General features: G+C 41.4%; 3 protein-coding genes across 5 annotated transcripts; 1 reads left to right on the top strand and 2 right to left on the bottom strand.

Annotated features, from left to right (window-relative positions):
• Positions 1–113: 113 nt before the first annotated feature.
• RpL21 (ribosomal protein L21) lies at positions 114–4,914 on the bottom strand. Its single transcript, XM_037421156.2, has 5 exons — positions 4,890–4,914; positions 4,524–4,660; positions 3,632–3,744; positions 3,385–3,535; positions 114–234 (listed from the first exon to the last, which is right to left on the bottom strand). The coding sequence occupies exons 2-5, from the start codon at positions 4,650–4,652 to the stop codon at positions 142–144; spliced, it is 486 nt and encodes a 161-aa protein (XP_037277053.1). The 5' UTR covers positions 4,653–4,660; positions 4,890–4,914; the 3' UTR covers positions 114–141.
• On the top strand, positions 4,202–12,189 carry LOC119170109 (coiled-coil domain-containing protein 169). 3 transcript variants are annotated; one of them, XM_075879775.1, is made up of 7 exons: positions 4,202–4,388; positions 5,313–5,398; positions 5,494–5,607; positions 7,258–7,304; positions 9,004–9,102; positions 9,198–9,352; positions 11,031–12,189. In XM_075879775.1, the coding sequence occupies exons 2-7, from the start codon at positions 5,317–5,319 to the stop codon at positions 11,197–11,199; spliced, it is 666 nt and encodes a 221-aa protein (XP_075735890.1). In that variant the 5' UTR covers positions 4,202–4,388; positions 5,313–5,316; the 3' UTR covers positions 11,200–12,189. The 3 variants fall into 3 exon arrangements, with proteins under 3 accessions (XP_075735890.1, XP_037277055.1, XP_037277054.1); XM_037421158.2 differs by lacking the exon at positions 4,202–4,388 and adding an exon at positions 5,117–5,250 and having other exon boundaries at positions 11,046–12,189; XM_037421157.2 differs by lacking the exon at positions 4,202–4,388 and adding an exon at positions 5,117–5,250.
• Positions 12,190–13,282: 1,093 nt separating this feature from the next.
• On the bottom strand, positions 13,283–16,802 carry ND-B14.5B (NADH dehydrogenase (ubiquinone) B14.5 B subunit). Its single transcript, XM_037421159.2, has 3 exons — positions 16,597–16,802; positions 15,706–15,849; positions 13,283–13,728 (listed from the first exon to the last, which is right to left on the bottom strand). The coding sequence occupies exons 1-3, from the start codon at positions 16,772–16,774 to the stop codon at positions 13,679–13,681; spliced, it is 372 nt and encodes a 123-aa protein (XP_037277056.1). The 5' UTR covers positions 16,775–16,802; the 3' UTR covers positions 13,283–13,678.
• Positions 16,803–17,256: the final 454 nt, after the last annotated feature.

Genomic DNA, 17,256 nt, shown 5'->3' with positions numbered 1-17,256 from the left:
ACTCAAGATTTCAACATGCATGATCATGCGTGGCCACCATTAGGCCATCATTGAGTAAGGCAGTTTCCACATTTGAGGCAGTCGTTAAGTTTCACAAACAAATCAGCACAATACCCAGTTGACCTGGTTTTATTTGGAAGTCTAGGCAATGAATTCATATGGAATGGGCTGGAGCAACTCCACTTCCTGCTTGCCATTGAGCTTCACGAAGTGTGCCGGCCTGGGACCTTGAGGCTGCAAGTAAACCACATGTGCACACGTAGTTTAATGACTCAATCCTGACAATGACTTTACAAAACTTAGCAGTAGTGAAAGTGATGTATAAGTGTACCCATATGGACAATGTTCATGCAACACACTAATTAGCACACAATAACTATTTCACAGTAATGCAAATGTTAATTTTACTGCTAGGAACAGCTCTGAACTAGAAGACGTGAAAAAAAAAAAAGATGTGGCGACACTACATTGGTAAATTCCCGCACCAGTTCACCATGAAATTTTGGATTTCAAAAGTGTCTACTCAGGCCAAGAAGCTATTTGACAGTAAATATGACCCTAATCATGTTCTAAGACATTGGAAGACAAAACATGGCAAGTTTTACAAACTGCTACAAGAAAAATGTGATCCAACAATGGGGGATAATATAGACACCTGTAAAGTGACACTAAAAGCTGGTGGGTTTTGATGGCACAATTTTAAAAATTCAACTTTAACCTTTCCAATTCAACTTTGACCTCTTCTAACCAAATGATGAAATTGTTTACAACAGTTTAAGAACAAACGATTTATCATTCTTCAATAACTGCACTTCTATATAGGGCACATTTAAGTGACAAGCCAAGAACAAAAACAATTGCAAGTGCCAAAATAGGTGCTGTAAAGAAAATTGTAATAGCGCCGTCCCCCGCCCCCCAGGGTAACATCAGATAGCCAGTTCAGCAGCCACAATGTCTGAAAAGGACGACTGACGAGCAAAACGAAATTTGCATTGGAATAGGAAGTACTACAGACCATGGACCTGATGGAATCAGTCATTGCTCCGAAGTGGTGAAGGCACTTTTGTCAGTCATTGTTTTGAGTTTATTCTCTTAAGGCAAGCTTGAAGTTTCTAGAATGAAGTCTAGGTTAAGAAGCAACAACGACAAACCACCTCACAAAAGATATTCAAGGGCAAGTTGGCCGAGACTGAATTGGGAGCAGTTTTTGTAGCAGTAAAATTCCAATTGGACCTTGCTTTGTAGCAGCTATCGGCATTTGTTATGTCGTCCTAGGAGCTTGAAAAACAAATTTTTTGCAATGTGGGAGCACAAGTGCATATTTTAATTGGCTTATTATACACATTACACTGAAACAGACTTTGAAGAAGCTTTTGAACAGATTATTGCCAGGTATGAACTGCATTACCATTTGTAACAAACGTGTGAAACATTATTTAAAAAAAAGTTTTGAAAACTAGGTTTTATGGAACATTTGAAAAGGAAACGCATCACACTCAGACAGAATTTAAAAAATTGCAATTCCACAAGAATCGTGGTTACATAACAGTGGGCCAAGAACAGTGATGTGATCTAGCATACTGCTGCTTTGACTTTTTCTACGTCTGCTTCTCTATCTTCTCAGCTGTATGGTTGGCATAACATCAAGTGTACAGACAATAAAACCGTGCTGCATCACTGTTCGCAGCCAACTCGTGCGGGACCGCTTTCAAGAGTGCGCTGCGGGAGCCAAAAAACCTCGCTGCATTTGACTATTTCGTAAAGCGCGTGCGTATGGAACAATAAGCGAATATCGTACTAGGTGACAACACCGCTCGATGCACGCAACCACGTTATTATTACTGTCCACACTGGCCTGTTCTATCACCGTTCATGTAGCACTCCCGATAATGCATGGACTGGCGATTGCCCCCTGCGCCTTGCAAATAACGCTCACACTGTGCAGCGCAGGTAAGCAATATGTCCACACAAACGAACCACCGAACGTACAGGTGCCGGATTGTTGAAAAAGAAGAAAAATAAAAGGAAAAAGAGGAGGTATGCTAGTCACACTGCAGAACGTCCGCCGGCCGAAACACCGGTTGAATGTGAAGCTAAGCCTGAAAGCTCGTGTTGCCCAAAGCCGGTGTATGCTGCGACACCTCTTAGAGTGCTTGTAGTGAGTTTCCACAAACGAAGCAGTGGCAAATCACAATTTATGAAAACTGTGTCGTGCGATTGCCGACGCATCATGAGTCGTGAATAAAGCACCGAGGTGCCCATTAATACTGCTACGTGCCAGTGCAGGGAGTTGAAGAAGACAAAGTATATGGACTGGCGCGAGCTAATCTGTGTGGCTGGCGCTGCTCGCTTAACCGGCTGAAAATACATCTATGACTACCCCTTCGAGTCCGTCTCCTTCTCGTAACACATTTGGTGGAGGTGCGGGGTATCATTTAAACTAGTTTGCATGCGCATTCTGTCACCACGAGTTCGCAAATAGTGCAAGTTTGTCTTTCATGCTGCTACCAAGTGGGTCTCTCGCTACCTGCAGACACCCACGTGCGGATCAGGCGTGCAATGGCTTCTTTAAATGCAAAATGCAATGAAAACTCGCCTGTCTAAATAATTAGTTATTAATGGGGGTAAACCAAGAGCATGTTGCATGCTTTCTGTCGCTCACAGAACCAAGTTTGAGAACCCATGCTCCAGAGCATGTAGGAGACTCTTCGCATGCAGGGGGATGACTCCACGTTTATGCAACAAGGTACTCGCTCCAGCAAAACACATGTGCGTAGGTGACTGCAAGCAACAGCGCTGTCCCGATAACCACAGCACTGGAGGAACGTGCTACACACAACGAAGAACCCGAAAGTCAACCCCACACCGCATGCTACTCCTTTAGGGTGGCTAAATTTGTGGTTTTCGCTAGATGACAGTGGCGCCAGAACACACAGCCTAGCCAGAAGCAGCAGTGCACTCGATGGATGGCAGCACATTTTTGCGGAGTCACGCATATTTACAACAGTCCAAAGGAGTTCATGGTGTCACCAGAAAGGTTCCAAGTAAAAAACACGCTTTGGCGTGTCTTATTTTCTTGGCGTTCCGGGCACGGCTCGAAAAATCATGTAGTCAACTCGGCTTATTCTAGTGCACTGTAACTCAGCCTTTCCCCCCCACCGAAGCTGAGGTTAGTAACAAAATCCTTACTTTTGAGGCAGTCTTAAAGCAGTTCGGCACAATTTTTACGCTTTTGTAGCAGCTTGGCACAAGAAAACGGAAACGTATCAAAAATATGCAGCTGTCTGACCACTGGAGGGCACGTCAAACATTGTTTCATTTGGAAGCTACGTGCAGCAAGATTTTACAAAACCATGCAACATTCATAGAAAGTCATGATCATACCTGTCGTTTGCAGGAGACCCGGATTCCAGCCTTCTTGGCCTCAGCTCGGAGCTCGCGGTTCTTCTTTGCCCTTTCCAGGAAATCCTGACGGCACTTGGAGTGCTTCACATGCTCAACACGCACGTTGATGCGCTTGGGGATGATGCGATGCCTGCATGAAATATTGTTTGCATTACCTTAACTGTTCCTTGATTCATGCAGCCAGGCAGTTTGCCACTCATTACAAATGCAAATAACAGTGCGATACCTGACACGCTTGTTGACAATGACACCAAGGGCACGAGGAGTTACGTTGAAGACTCGGCCAGTCTTTCCGTGGTAAAACTTGTGTGGCATGCCTTTTTGGAAGGCTCCATTTCCCTGCATAGTGAGGTTCGTAGCCAATGAATACCTTTGCATATGTTGAAATAAATGCCTTTCACAGCATAGACACCTAAGCACAAAAATAGACAACAAATTATCTTAAAGGAACACACCAATAATAACTGTAGGGGTTTCACACACCAAAACTATGTGATTATCAGGGAAGCTGTTGGGGAAGACCCCGGAAATTTTATTCTGTAAGCACCAAATTTCTGTAACATGCACCTTAATTAAGCAGACAAAAAATGAAAAAAAAAAACGCCAGTAACTAGGCCTCAACATTTAATTACTAAAGTGTTCTGAAGCCCTATTTTCCATGAGATCTACCTTTTATGTTCCGAAAATATCTACATCACTTATGTTGAAAAGTTTTTGTATATATACCCTATAAATATATATATATATATATATATATATATATATATATATATATATATATATATATATATATATATATATCAGTGGCAGACCATTTGACACACTACCTCAAAACATTTTTTTAAAGATTCCTTTCTAAAGCACACAGAAAATCAAATTTCAGCCAACAGAATCATACTTTGATGCTTTAACAGATACAGTCCACGGTCAGTGACAACAGGCACACTACATGCCGGAGAAGACGCAGACGTGCTCTAATAGAGGTAAGCTTCAAGCCCTGCCAAATATCCAACATTCTTACTCTCGGTAAATTTCCGATTCAATATGAGGAATGAATGCTGACTGAGTCACCAGCGATTCCGTCGTGAGTGCATGCATTTTCCTCGCCGGCATCTCACCTTGATGTCTACGTAGTCTCCCCTCTTGTAGACCCGCAGGTATGTGGACAGGTGCTCCACACCATGCTTCCTAAAGTCCCTCGCAAAGAGGTACCTCGTTCCTCTCCGGTAACCCTTGGTGTTCACCATGGTTCAACCTGTGCGGGGTAAAGCAGGGCCGTATGTAACAAGGCCTAGCTCCAGAGGGCAGCCGCCACGACACGTGCGCCCGATCAGAGACTTGACAGGCGCACACGCGATACTCCGCAGTGTGAAACGGTTTTAAAGCAGTATGGTTCGAGATATTACAGAAAGTTCACGAAAAGGTAACGTATACTTCTCGCAATAAACGTAAAACGCCACGATGAACGAAACGTGGCTACGTACCGCCGTGAAGGGACAATCTGAAAAGAAAGCTCAGCAGCAAAGTAAGATAGTTTTTCCAATTTGTACTGTTAAATTTTGTTTAACAATTTTATTATAATGAAGTTATTGTATTTACTATTTTGCAGCTAAAATTTTGTTTTGTTTAAATTAAATATTTCATTTTTATATAACTAGCCCGCAGTTGATTCCCTAACGACCGTACCTAGCAACAATCACCCTAGCAACGGTTGTCGTTGTCAACAAACAGTTCACTTTCTTGCTCGGCGGAAGCGTCGCGCACTTTAGAAATGAGACTTTCGCCCGAAATCGACGCCGAGATCAAGCGTCTCAAGTCCGAAATCGAAAATGAAGAGAAGATGAAGTGCGCGGTCAAGTTTTAACGAATAACAAGCGGCTGTTTTACATATGTACTTTATTTTCCAGGCACATGCTCGAGCAGAGCATCAACGATCTCTGCAAGACTGTAGAGGCTCTAGAAGTGCAATCGCAGAGCGCTGACGTGAGTGACGGTATGTATCACATTTCTACGTGTTCGTTTTGTCGCTTGTTGCACTCGACAGTCGCCTCTGCTTGCGCAGCTACATAATTTTTTTTTTCCTTACAGAAGATGAATGGAAAGTGCGCTATTACACTCAAGTTGAAGTGAACGAGCAGTTGGAACACCAACGCGACTGGCTGAGAAGCAGGGCAGAGGCTGCTCGTGTGAACAACAAGGAAGGTAAAAAAAAAACAAGAAATGATAAAAGCTACAGCCACACAATTATGATTACACAATCGAGCAAAATTAAAGAAAGTTTGGAAAGAAGTGTAAATTGGCAGCTGAATATATTAATGAACATATAATATTCCATGCTTTCTTTGTTTACCAAAGGTCATTCGTTTTTTATTCTTTGTATCATATTTGTTGGGTAAATTATTTTAATTAAAAATAAATAGAGAAGTGTGACCCAGGAAAGGCAAAACGTTTAGGTCTTTCATGCAGTGCTAAAAGAAAGAATGAAAGAAAAAAACAAGGTGCATTGTGCAGAAACCTTGTTTTAGCAGAAGTGCCTAATTGAAAGCATATATACTTTTTTTTTGCATCCTGCAGTGTATCTAAGCTCCCATGTACTTGCACTGTACTTTCCAGTAAAATTGTTTTGCATGCACGTATGCACAAGCTTGGCCTTCGATTATAAGTTATCTTAATTGTTCCGCACCCCAATGCATTCGGCTTGGAACAATTCAAACAAACATTTGAGGTTCTTAGTACTTTCAATGAATATCAATAAACTGAATATTAAAAAGTGTATGACCTCCTCACTTGCTTTATACAAATGATTTGGTAAATAAATATCCATGAATGCCCTGAAATAATTGAGCTTGTGGATGGCACAAACATGTTCCTTTAATCTGAAGAGCTCAAAACACTTGAGTCAAATGTTTACTATTATTTGTCACCTCTTTCATTCTGGTTAAGGAACAATTATATGCCAGTAAACACAAGAAAGACTAATGTACATCATATTTTATGCATTGCATAAAATGATAAATACCTATATACCGAGTTGAGTATTACATCTGAATGGGAGTGTACTAATAGATCTGCCACGCAAAAATTTCTCGGTGTAATATTTGATACGCACTAGGGCCCGTCCCGCAAGACCTGAATAAAGTTGTGCCAACCAACCTATCTTGAATGTGCATATCGGCAGACTATCAGGGGCACAGGCAAAATGCGTGGGATGTTTATAAAAATTCTTTCATCCTTCTGAGGCTGATACAGTCACACCAGATGCGAGCTGCACCTTGCTGCCTGTGGTCACAGCAGCTCCAACACTGTGCAGTGGCAGCAACGTAGAAAACAGCCAGTGATATAATAGCTGTTTTAACTACTCGTATTTCCAAACCAATGCGCTATTTTACTCAAAATTATGCTATGAAATGTATTTCTTGTGTACTATTTTTGCAAAACTGATACAGAGGCATTTTATCAGGTCTTGCTATACCTTTAGCTTCTATACCTTTATTGGTGTAATTCAAGAAAAAATAAGGCAACTGAAATATATGTCTAGCTGCAGAAAGCACAGCTGAGTGCAAGTTGTATTGATGCAGTGTTTTGCAAATACATTGCTGGACCTGTACATCTTAAGTAATTTATTGTTATTGAATCTGTTCAGTTATTATCATAAATAATGTTGACGTTTCCTTCCAGCCTCTTTCCGCAACTTGGGAAGTACTATAGGACACCAATGCTTCTAGTTCTCTAATAACATGTCAAGCAGCCAGTACATGTTAAATAAAATATTCTACCAACTTAACATGCCATTCCATGCTGTGCCTTGAGTACCAAAAGTGAATACAAGTTTGTCTTCTTTTTAACGTACAGGCCTGACTGAGTATCTCGCAGATCTCGACTTGGACAGCCTGACCGAGGCAAGTAAAACTTTTGCACCAATTGAGATGTTTAGCCAATTACAAAGATTCCTTAGGGTATGGCTTCTGCGAAAAAGGTAAAGTTCTATGCAGCTTTTATTGTAGCCTGTAAGAGAAGCTTGACACTGTACCTGCAGTACTTAGTACAGCGCACTAGGAGCTGGCAAGGGTTTTGTGAAAATTCAGCTTTCTTTTTTTATGAACTTTGCAAAAAAAAATAACATGCACTGGCTGCTTGGTGTCAGACACCTTTTTTAATGAGTACATCAGGTCTCAATGGGAAAAATTAGAAAGCACGTGCGGATATTCGAACAAAGTATTCGAATTCGCATTGATTAAAATTTCAATTACTCAAAATTTTGAAGTATTTGAAATGAACAAATAAATATATATTAATTTACATGTAACTCCCTGTAAAAATGGTGTCACTGCAGTAAAAGATTGTTAATCCGTGAAAGCAGCTAGCCAAGGGAAATCTGCTCTGCCGCGAAGTTCCACTTCAAAGTTAAATGAACATGTTACCCACAACGATTCATATTGTTTTTACATTTAAGACCTTTTATAGTGGCTTAACTATTACGAAGATTTAAACATATTTTACAGGTTATTACTTTTATTCTACTGAAAGTCAAATATTGCTACCATTTGAAGTTATTTTCACTTCCTTTCGAACCAAAAAATAAAAGGATGGGGGGGGGGGGGGGGCATTTGCACAGTCTTTGTTTCAATTTCTAAAAAACAATGTTCAGGTTGGTCGAATCATGACAAATATGCCCATTTTCCTTTATAAAATGCAACATGTACTACTGGAATTTGATACAAAATTGTTCTACCAATATCACTATTCGTAACAGCCAAGAAATTAGTGAATGTGCCAAAGTAAATTTTGATTGTTTCACACTATTATAAGCATCTAATGAACACATTATTAAAATTAAATATTGTATATATATACACACACAGATATATCTGTGTGTGTGTATAATATATATATATGTCAGATGCAACTTCATTAAAGCAAGGCTTCAATGATTGTGATAGCACTTTAATAGTTCTAAAGTTACGCTTATTGGGACCATCTGTCCAGTCTTTACGGCCTGTATCGTCCCTGTCACCCTTATCACAACATCAACAACAGGCCAGCTACTCTGAAATCCTGATGATGCAATCAAACTTAGCCTACACAACCTTAGGGGACATTCAGCCATGTGCAGAATGAATGCTTCGAAACTTGTGCTATACTTTCATGCACCCTTTGGAGGTAGTCTGTGATGTAATATGTGATGCTTGACGTCCCAAAACCACCATATGATTATGAGAGACGCTGAAGTGGAGGGCTCCGGAAATTCTGACCACCTGGGGTTCTTTAGCGTTCACCCAAATCTGAGCACATTGACCTACAGCATTTTCACCTCCATCGGAAATGCAGCCGGGATTCGATCCCGCAACCTGCGGGTCAGCAGCCGAGTACCTTAGCCACTAGACCACCGCGGCGAGGGGGAGGTAGTAACAACTATTTGTGTAAACCAAAGGACACAGCAGGCAATACTGCGGCGAACAAGGATGATAATGAGCATTTCACAAAGAAATTCACGAGTCGATGGCAGTGCAAGTTAGAGCCTGCTGTAACCAACCGTAGTGAACAAGTTCAGTACAAGAAAAATCGTAGAATATGTTTTTTTTTCTTCTAATTTTCCAGAATCAGCTGGTTCGATACCTAAAACAGCTAGAGAAAGACAGAAATGCTGTGTACAACGAGATACGCGACACTGAGTGGAAGTTGGATCAAGAATCAAAGGTTGAGTGATCACACTACTCTCACCTTACTTCACTCACCTTTCGCAAGTTTTTTGTGTTTCAGTCCTTTTACTACAAGCAGTTGTCTTCCCGCAGGCATTTCACAAGTTTAACGACACCAGGAAGGCCTACATGACCGAAATCACCGATGCTATGCTAAATTTGGAGTCGCTCCGAAACCGCATAAAAATTGTCGACATGACTGATTCCAATCCCCTCTTGGGTAAATGTCCAAGACACCTCAAGTATCTGTAAGTATCTCCAACAGCAAAAATGCTGAGAAAGTTTAAAGAGGATCCATCTTGAACCATGCTGCCATAAGTTTCACTGTGGAACCCCCACTATTTCCAGGAAGATAAAGAAATCAGACATACAAGGCAGAGAGGTTAACTGCAAGGAAACCTCTCGTTTGATGCCTCAATGATGGAAGCAGGCAGAGAAGCGAATCGCATGTTCAAGACTAAAAGCAAGAGCATAGAGGCACACAGAAACAGAAATGTGGCTGTGTTAAAACAGCTAAACAAAGGGACGCTAAAGAGCAAAACGATCTCTCTTATATTATCAAATTACTCTTTCCCAATTTCTAAATTGCCAAGCTTGGCACCAGCAGATGTTTGGGAAGCAAAAAAACACACACAAAGGAAGTTTGGATAGCGACACCACCTTGAAAGTTCGCTGTGAAGTCCTAGATTCTGACGGCGTCTACTAAGGCCTACGCAGTTTTCAAGCAGTAAAAATCAAGTCTACCGTTTTCTTAGGAGGCCGTAGACTTAATTTACCAAGTTTCAGAAACTTCTCTTGCACCAATGTTGCCAAACTATGAGTAAACTTCGAAAACCTTGACGTCACAGGTGGAGATTTTTACGTAAAATTTAAAAAAGAACCATTGACTTTTATTTTCTCTTTCATTAATAAACCTATAATTATGAAAATATTGACATCACAGTTTACAAAATACACTGTATCAATCTAAACTGATTCATCCTCTGACTTTAGCATCACTTTAACTAATGAACTTCAATTGTGATTGAAGCTTCTTGGTCTGAGGTCAGCATGTGCCGATATTCCAAAACTTTCTGCTCTCAAAGCAGCTGGTTGTGGAGGTGTACTGAAGTGGTCATGGGCTACTGCCTCTGCGTGATGTAACATCAAAGCCAAAGAATGTGTTTGACAGGTTCTTGGCTGCTGCAATCACAGTCAGCACTCAATCGTCCCAAAATTCCAAACAAAAGCATTCAGCAGAAATATACGTGAAACAGCATTCGGATGACAGTTATTGTTTCAGATGAATATAGTCCAGATTGAACATGCCAGTAGGATGAATAGGTTTACCAAATATTTCTACATTTATTACCACAGGTGAAAGTAGTGCTTGGCTTGGTGATTGCAATGCTTTTCAGGACTATGTCTATTTGAGTGAGATGCATTAGCTGCAAATGCAACAGCACTACTTTGTGTGTTTTTTTGGTATGTAGTTGATCTTGCTTGTTGCTTTATGCTGTCCTTGCAATGTTCCAATGTCCTTGTACGTCGTTGCTTCATCCCATCAAATTTATGAGGTAAAAAACAGAGCTAAACTAGGGACGGTGATATAACAGAAAGTCAGTGTACAGTCTCTCGTTTTATTAATGTCCAGTGTCTAGCGCTGGTTTTTCTCATTTTAATGATGCACCAACTAGTCTAGTTAGTCCTGCAGTGGAACAAATACGATTGCATTGTACATATTAGACAGCATAAATGTGGAGTTAAGTACATGCATGAATATATTGCATGTCATGGACCCGCCCTACTTGCACAGTACGGACCAGCCACATTCAGAAAATTTTGGAATGTGATAACACAGAAAGCTGAGCTTGTTTTGTAAGCAGTTTGGTTTTAACCATCACTGCCTTTTGCGATAAGAAGTTGTCATGGCGTTAATGCTAGCAGATTTGCTTCTCACAGCAACATTCAGCCAGACCAACGAATCATCGACCCTCGGAAGGGCCCCATTCGCAAAACTGCAGCTGTTCGCAGCCTGCCCAAGCTGGCCTCCCCAGACTCATCTCCTCAGGACGACAACGCAGAGCAGGCAGCATCCAGCAGCCCACAGGATTAGAGCCTCCTACTAACGCGCGTAGCTCTCTGAACCTTGTTATTAAGTCTGTGCTATGACAAAACGTGCACCCGACATAAAAAGTATCCACATTTTATCCTATCTTTGGTAAAGCGTATAGGCGAAAAGAGTTTGTGGTTGAGTCCATGCAAAGAAATGGAATTGTGATGCCTCTGAAGAAGTTATGTTGTTTAAACACTTGTTAATACGAAACTGTGTCATCTGTGTTATTACAAAAAGTCGGCATGGCGCTTTGACAACAGCAGGCCAACCATGCTGGACAGGGAGCCAAGATGCGAGAAATGTTCAGAATGCAACATGGGTATTCAAGGAACACAAGAGAGAAATTTTTTTTTTCATGCTAGTAGATTATCCTTCACAACACCAAAAACACCATGCTTGTGGGGAGATGGGAAAGCGCGCGAAAAGAAAATACAGGTCGCAACACCACATACTTTACAGCAAGCACCTACTAGGGCCTACCTGGCTGCTAATTGATAAAAATTAAGTAGAATGTCTTCTAGGCGAGCCAAAGAAAATTCAGAGGAGCCAATGTCATCAAAGTAGGAAAAAAAAACTTGGAAATTTGAGACGTCACCATCAACCAACAAATTCACGAGTGAAACATATAATATTGATTTTCCATTTTATTGTTAAACCTATAGTGGTAAAATGAATGCCACTACAATTTTGAGAGTATAAGTATAATGTGATTTACTGTTTGAACTTAGTGTCCCTTTAATTAAAATTAGTCAAGCACAAGCTTCAATGATTCTCCAGCCACAACATAAGTAGTGAGAATTGAGTGTACAAATACTAAACATGCTTTGCAGATAGTGCATGTTAAATTTTTCAGTTTCGTTATAATGGTTAGGTACTCATTAAAATAAAGCCCGACTAGCCAAGTTTTAGGCTCGCTTTGTTAGATGTTATAAGCTGTTCTACACTGCTACTTGTATGAAGAGATATAATAAACACAGAATAAAGAAGCAACTGGGCATTTCTTTCATGACATAGACACCTTGCCCACCCACTTCTTCACCAGTGTGTAGTACTACTAACCATAATAAAGAGAGAGAGATGCAAACCGCATCACTAAAAAGAACAAAAGAGCTTACATATAGCAGCCTAACCATCGCATTCACAAACGCTCCTAGACCCGATTTCGTCTTTCACTTGACAGAGTTGAGCACAGCTTCGCTGCTTAAGTGAAAATGAAACTGCACTTCTCAAGAATCGCTGCACATCATAGCTGATATGCAGCGACTTTCTCTGCCTAGAGACAGCGCTACCATTGACTTTCTCAAGTCAAGGTGAAGCGCTAAGTTAATTGACGTTCTAGAATATGGGGGTAAGAATGCCTCTGTGCACCTCATCTCGACTTGAAACCCCATCTTTCAGTAATCAGGGGCGAGTGTGAGAAGAATACGCAATACCAAGTACTTGTCAAGTTCACAGTGATAGCATACATCAGATTCAACTGACAGGACAGTACAAGGCTTGTATGGTTTACAAAAGAAATGTAACATTATAATTACTTTCTTCAATATTGTAGTTGCTTACATTTACCAATTATTATATATTACTTTACCATTACTCTAAAATTTAATGAATGCAACATAAAAAGTTGGCTGACCTGACATGTCCTCTGCAGCCACTTGCCACCAATTATATTCCATCATTTTCTAAAATATATTTAAGCATATAGATGCATTTGCAGTGTGCTTATCTTGTATGAACTATCCCTCTTGATTTAAAAATTCAACTTAATGAAAGCTCCAGACACGAAAAAATTGTGAAAATACACAAACCTGCAAGTTCATATTACTGTTGAAGCTGGTGTAATTTTGGTCAACATAAGAATCATTTGCCTGCCATACAACTGGCAGTGTCATCTACGTGCATTCTGAATTGAGCCCCTCTCCATAGCAAGCATGTATAATTGAAAACAGTTGCTTCAGCGAATGCGTGAACATTTTTGAGATTGGGTACATGGTAAAAACTAAATGTCTATGATGTGTTCCCTACATATGAAAATTTGGCTTGAAGATAAAATATACCAGACATCATCCAACTCAAACCTGCATGTGTGTATATATACCTTTTATTGAACCTAAGTACAGAGAGCAACCTAGCTTATTCATTGGGCTGTTTGGCAGTAGTTACCTATGATAACTTTAGTTTCTATAATCCTATAATTTCGTCTACTTTCGCAAACCTGTGACATGTATGCGTGTACTATGTAACAGAGGCCGAAACCATGTCCTTATTAGCAGCTGCTAGACAAAGCCCCATAAGATTCTCGCAAGGTATGTGATATTAAAGTTTAAATAAACTGGCAACGACAAACATAAGGAGAGGCTAATTAGATGCATGTTGTCAATACAAATTTTACCCACTCTCTAGAGAGAAAGTTTTATTTCTATTTAACAATCACCTAGCTATGACAGCACATGAAAAGAAGACTCTGAAGCAGCAGAGCTCATCGCACTGGAATCCAGGGCTCAAGAACATCTCTGTACTTCTTCCGCTCTGAAAGGCAAGCACCAATGCCATTATGCACACAGATGAAGCACAAACAAAGTAAAGCTAAATAGACCAAAAAAGCTACATCGACACTAAAAAACGAATGTAGGCAAAATACAAAACCTTTCAAGAGTGCCATTTTAAAGGGACCCTGAAACGGTTTTGGTGATTTTGTACAAATGCATTGGGCCAGTACGCCAAGTCCCAAGGGTTAATTAAAGACCGACTTGAGCTCTTGGCGTAAAGTTTGTAATTTATTACAACACTTTAAAGCTGCGAACCACTCATTCACAGACTGATGTGCTCTGACCACTTGACGAGGCCAGAGCATGTCAGTAGTCACGGTGATGTGGCTGCTGATCTGATTGGCTGTCATCGACTGTAAAATGCGTGGAAATGATATTGGCTAGTAGGGTGGTGGCACTTGTCGGAGCAAATATGAACCACTTCCCGATCTTCGTCTGTTTCTAGATGGCATGCGTGCTGCCGGGTGCACTATGTGACGGCCTCCGAGACTGCGCACAACCTGTCAGCGTGCCATCTCGGAAGTTTAGACTTGTAAAAGCTCAAATCATCGAGCACGCTCATGAGAGCTCTGCGATCACCAGGGTGCCTCATTAGCCGAGGAGACGAGGCAGAGGTGGGAAGGAGGGTACAATATAATTGTCCGCAGCAGACTAGGTGCACAGGGTATAATTGTCCGTAGCGGACTAGGTACACAGGGTATAATTGTCCGTAGCGGACTAGGTAGGTACACAGGGTGTCACTAAAGTTGTGGTGCAAATGGTCTGATGATGCTCTATTTTAAACACTGAGCAAACTTCCAAACACCATTTCAGTGTCCCTTTAGGAGCTACACGTTGGTTGCACATACAGTCACACCAGATGCGAGCTGCGCCTTGCTGCCTGTGGTCACAGAAGCTCCAACACTGTGCAGTGGCAGCAACGTAGAAAACAGCCAGTGATACAATAGCTGTTTCAACTACTCGCATTTCCAAACCAATTTCACATTTACTGTCACTGCAGTATTGGCTCAGGGCCCCTTCAACCATGGCCGCTGTGTTGCAACTCGTATTGAGGTGTTCAGCGATAGACTGCATGACGCCAGATCATGCTCCACCGCTGAGAACACCGGTGCAATGATAGAAGCAACATTTTGCTTTTAGGAGCAACTGTTGGTGCTTTTGGAGCAGATGGCAAAATACTCTGAATGACTCCTGGTGCTTAAAGCATCACTAAGGCATCTCATACATATTAATATTTATTATTAAGCATATTGTACACTGCAGAAAGCAAATAAACAAGCAGATGAGTGGTCATTAAATGCTAAATAAGATTAACTACATATTTAAAATACTGATTACTTCTCACAGAAGTTATATATACAGGATGTGTGCCAGAGGTTTCCGGGTGGGTGTTTTTTTTTTTTTTTTTTTTTAAGTCAGCAGGGCTGCTAGGTGGCTGAACCGTGCTGCGAGCCTTTCAAGTTATAAAACAGAGTGATGACAGCTCTTGACGCAATTCGACAAAGTTTTTGTAGAAATAAATGAGCAGAGATGCAGGGAATGCTTTCCAATTTTGGCACAGATGTTTTTTTCTCCTGGGTTTGCATTCTATTTTTGTCCAGTTGAAACGCTGCCCTAGTCATGACCCTAGTTTTCTATTGCAAGGCTACGCCTACGCACTGAACAAGAGACCTAACATTTTGAGGCACTTTTATGTACCGAAAGACGTTAGGTGGGGTGATAATTTATTGCCCCTGTAAATGCTCCTATAGGAGCATGGCGGTTGCTTTTTTTTTATAAAGTGCTTTATGCAACAGATGACACTGATCATCTCCTCGCAACTTTCTTGCTCGACCTGATAGCATGATCACTGCATTCGTTTTTGCAGATCTACAGCCTGTCTTTGTTACGCATAAGTGGGCATCCCCAACGAAGATTTGAGTTTCCACAAAATTCAATGTTGTGTACGACCTCTTACCAGGCTCTGGAAAGTCCTCGGGATGCAGCAAGATGTAGCGACGAAGAATGGCATCTCGCTCCATAGAACGGTGGTCGGCGTAGCGCATGGCGGATTCTCCAAGGGCGACATATAAAGCCGCACCAAAAATGTGTTTTTGAATACCTAGAAAGATCAAGCCTCCTTCAGGAAATAGCGTGTACTGATTGCGAAAAGTACAAAATCCAGGATATTTAGGTCATTATTGTACTTTATACAAAACATGCTATAGGAATTAGTGATCTCAACAAACCATTTTTTTTTTTTTCAAATTTTGCACACTTGATTTATCACAAGAATACTGACGTAGAATATGTCGGAAGTGGAACAGTCCTTAAACCTGTCTTTACTAAACATTACCCTGGCCGTAAAGTCGGCTGTCATCAATTGTCTCGCAGTATTCACACAGAAATTAACCCATTTTCTTCTTTAATGAAAGAAGCCTCTCTGTAGAGGCTGAACATGCCTGCAATAAACAATAAAGACACCGAAAGCGAATGTAGCCACTCCGTTATGATGGCAAAAATGGCATATAAAAATGTCTCGTACTTCCGCCAAACACTCGGCGTATAATAAACTCCACGCACTCGTCTACCATCAGATGATTGCACGCATTACACATTTCTGCAAGGTTTCACGTGCAGAGGATTCTACGTCTCGAGCCTGTGCTGCGCTAACGATATGCAGGGAGTTAAAAGAAAAAACTTTTATCTGAACCTTTACAATGATCTCTTCCCGGACGACATGCCTGCGCTCAGCAACGCTAAGAAATGCAGAACGAAGCCGTACTACTAAATCACTGCCTAGTGCGGACTGCTTGTCCAAGGGCAAACGCGCAAGCCGGACACACGAAACAATCGCTTGGGAACCTACCGCTGAACGCTGGCTTCCTCATGAAATAGTTTGCTATACAAGCTGAGAGTACACCGGCCAATCCAGGGAAGCCCCAAAAATAGAAGCGCCTCATAAACAGACGATGTTCATTGAAAGGTTCAGGAGTAAATAGTTTTTCGTAATACGGGGGCAGCGTTCCGTACTTTTCGTCCGCCATCTCTGCAAGATCTCGCAAAATGGTCTCACTTTAGCCAGAGACTTTAGCCAAGCCAAGCATGATAAAGAAAGGATGCACATTGATGATGATACAGTGTGTAGGTGTTCTGTGATGATTCCACAGAACACGTATACACTATGATACTCACTAGGCTCTGTGCCTGCGGGTGCCTTATTATTCTGTTTTTGTTCATTTCATGGTAGTTGAACTTGATTGATTGATATGTGGGGTTTAACGTCCCAAAACCACCATATGATTATGAGAGACGCCGTAGTGGAGTGCTCCGGAAATTTCGACCACCTGGGGTTCTTTAACGTGCACCCAAATCTGGGCACACGGGCCTACAACATTTCCGCCTCCATCGGAAATGCAGCCGCCGCGGCCGGGATTCGAACCCGCGACCTGCGGGTCAGCAGCCGAGTACCTTAGCCACTAGACCACCGCGGCGGGGCTTAGTTGAACTTGAAAGTGGAATGAAGTCG

Source organism: Rhipicephalus microplus, chromosome 2, assembly GCF_043290135.1.
Source record: "Rhipicephalus microplus isolate Deutch F79 chromosome 2, USDA_Rmic, whole genome shotgun sequence".
In the NCBI taxonomy this organism is placed as follows: domain Eukaryota; kingdom Metazoa; phylum Arthropoda; class Arachnida; order Ixodida; family Ixodidae; genus Rhipicephalus; species Rhipicephalus microplus.
Note: the sequence above shows the minus strand (reverse complement) of the source record. Positions and strands in the feature narration are given on the sequence as shown.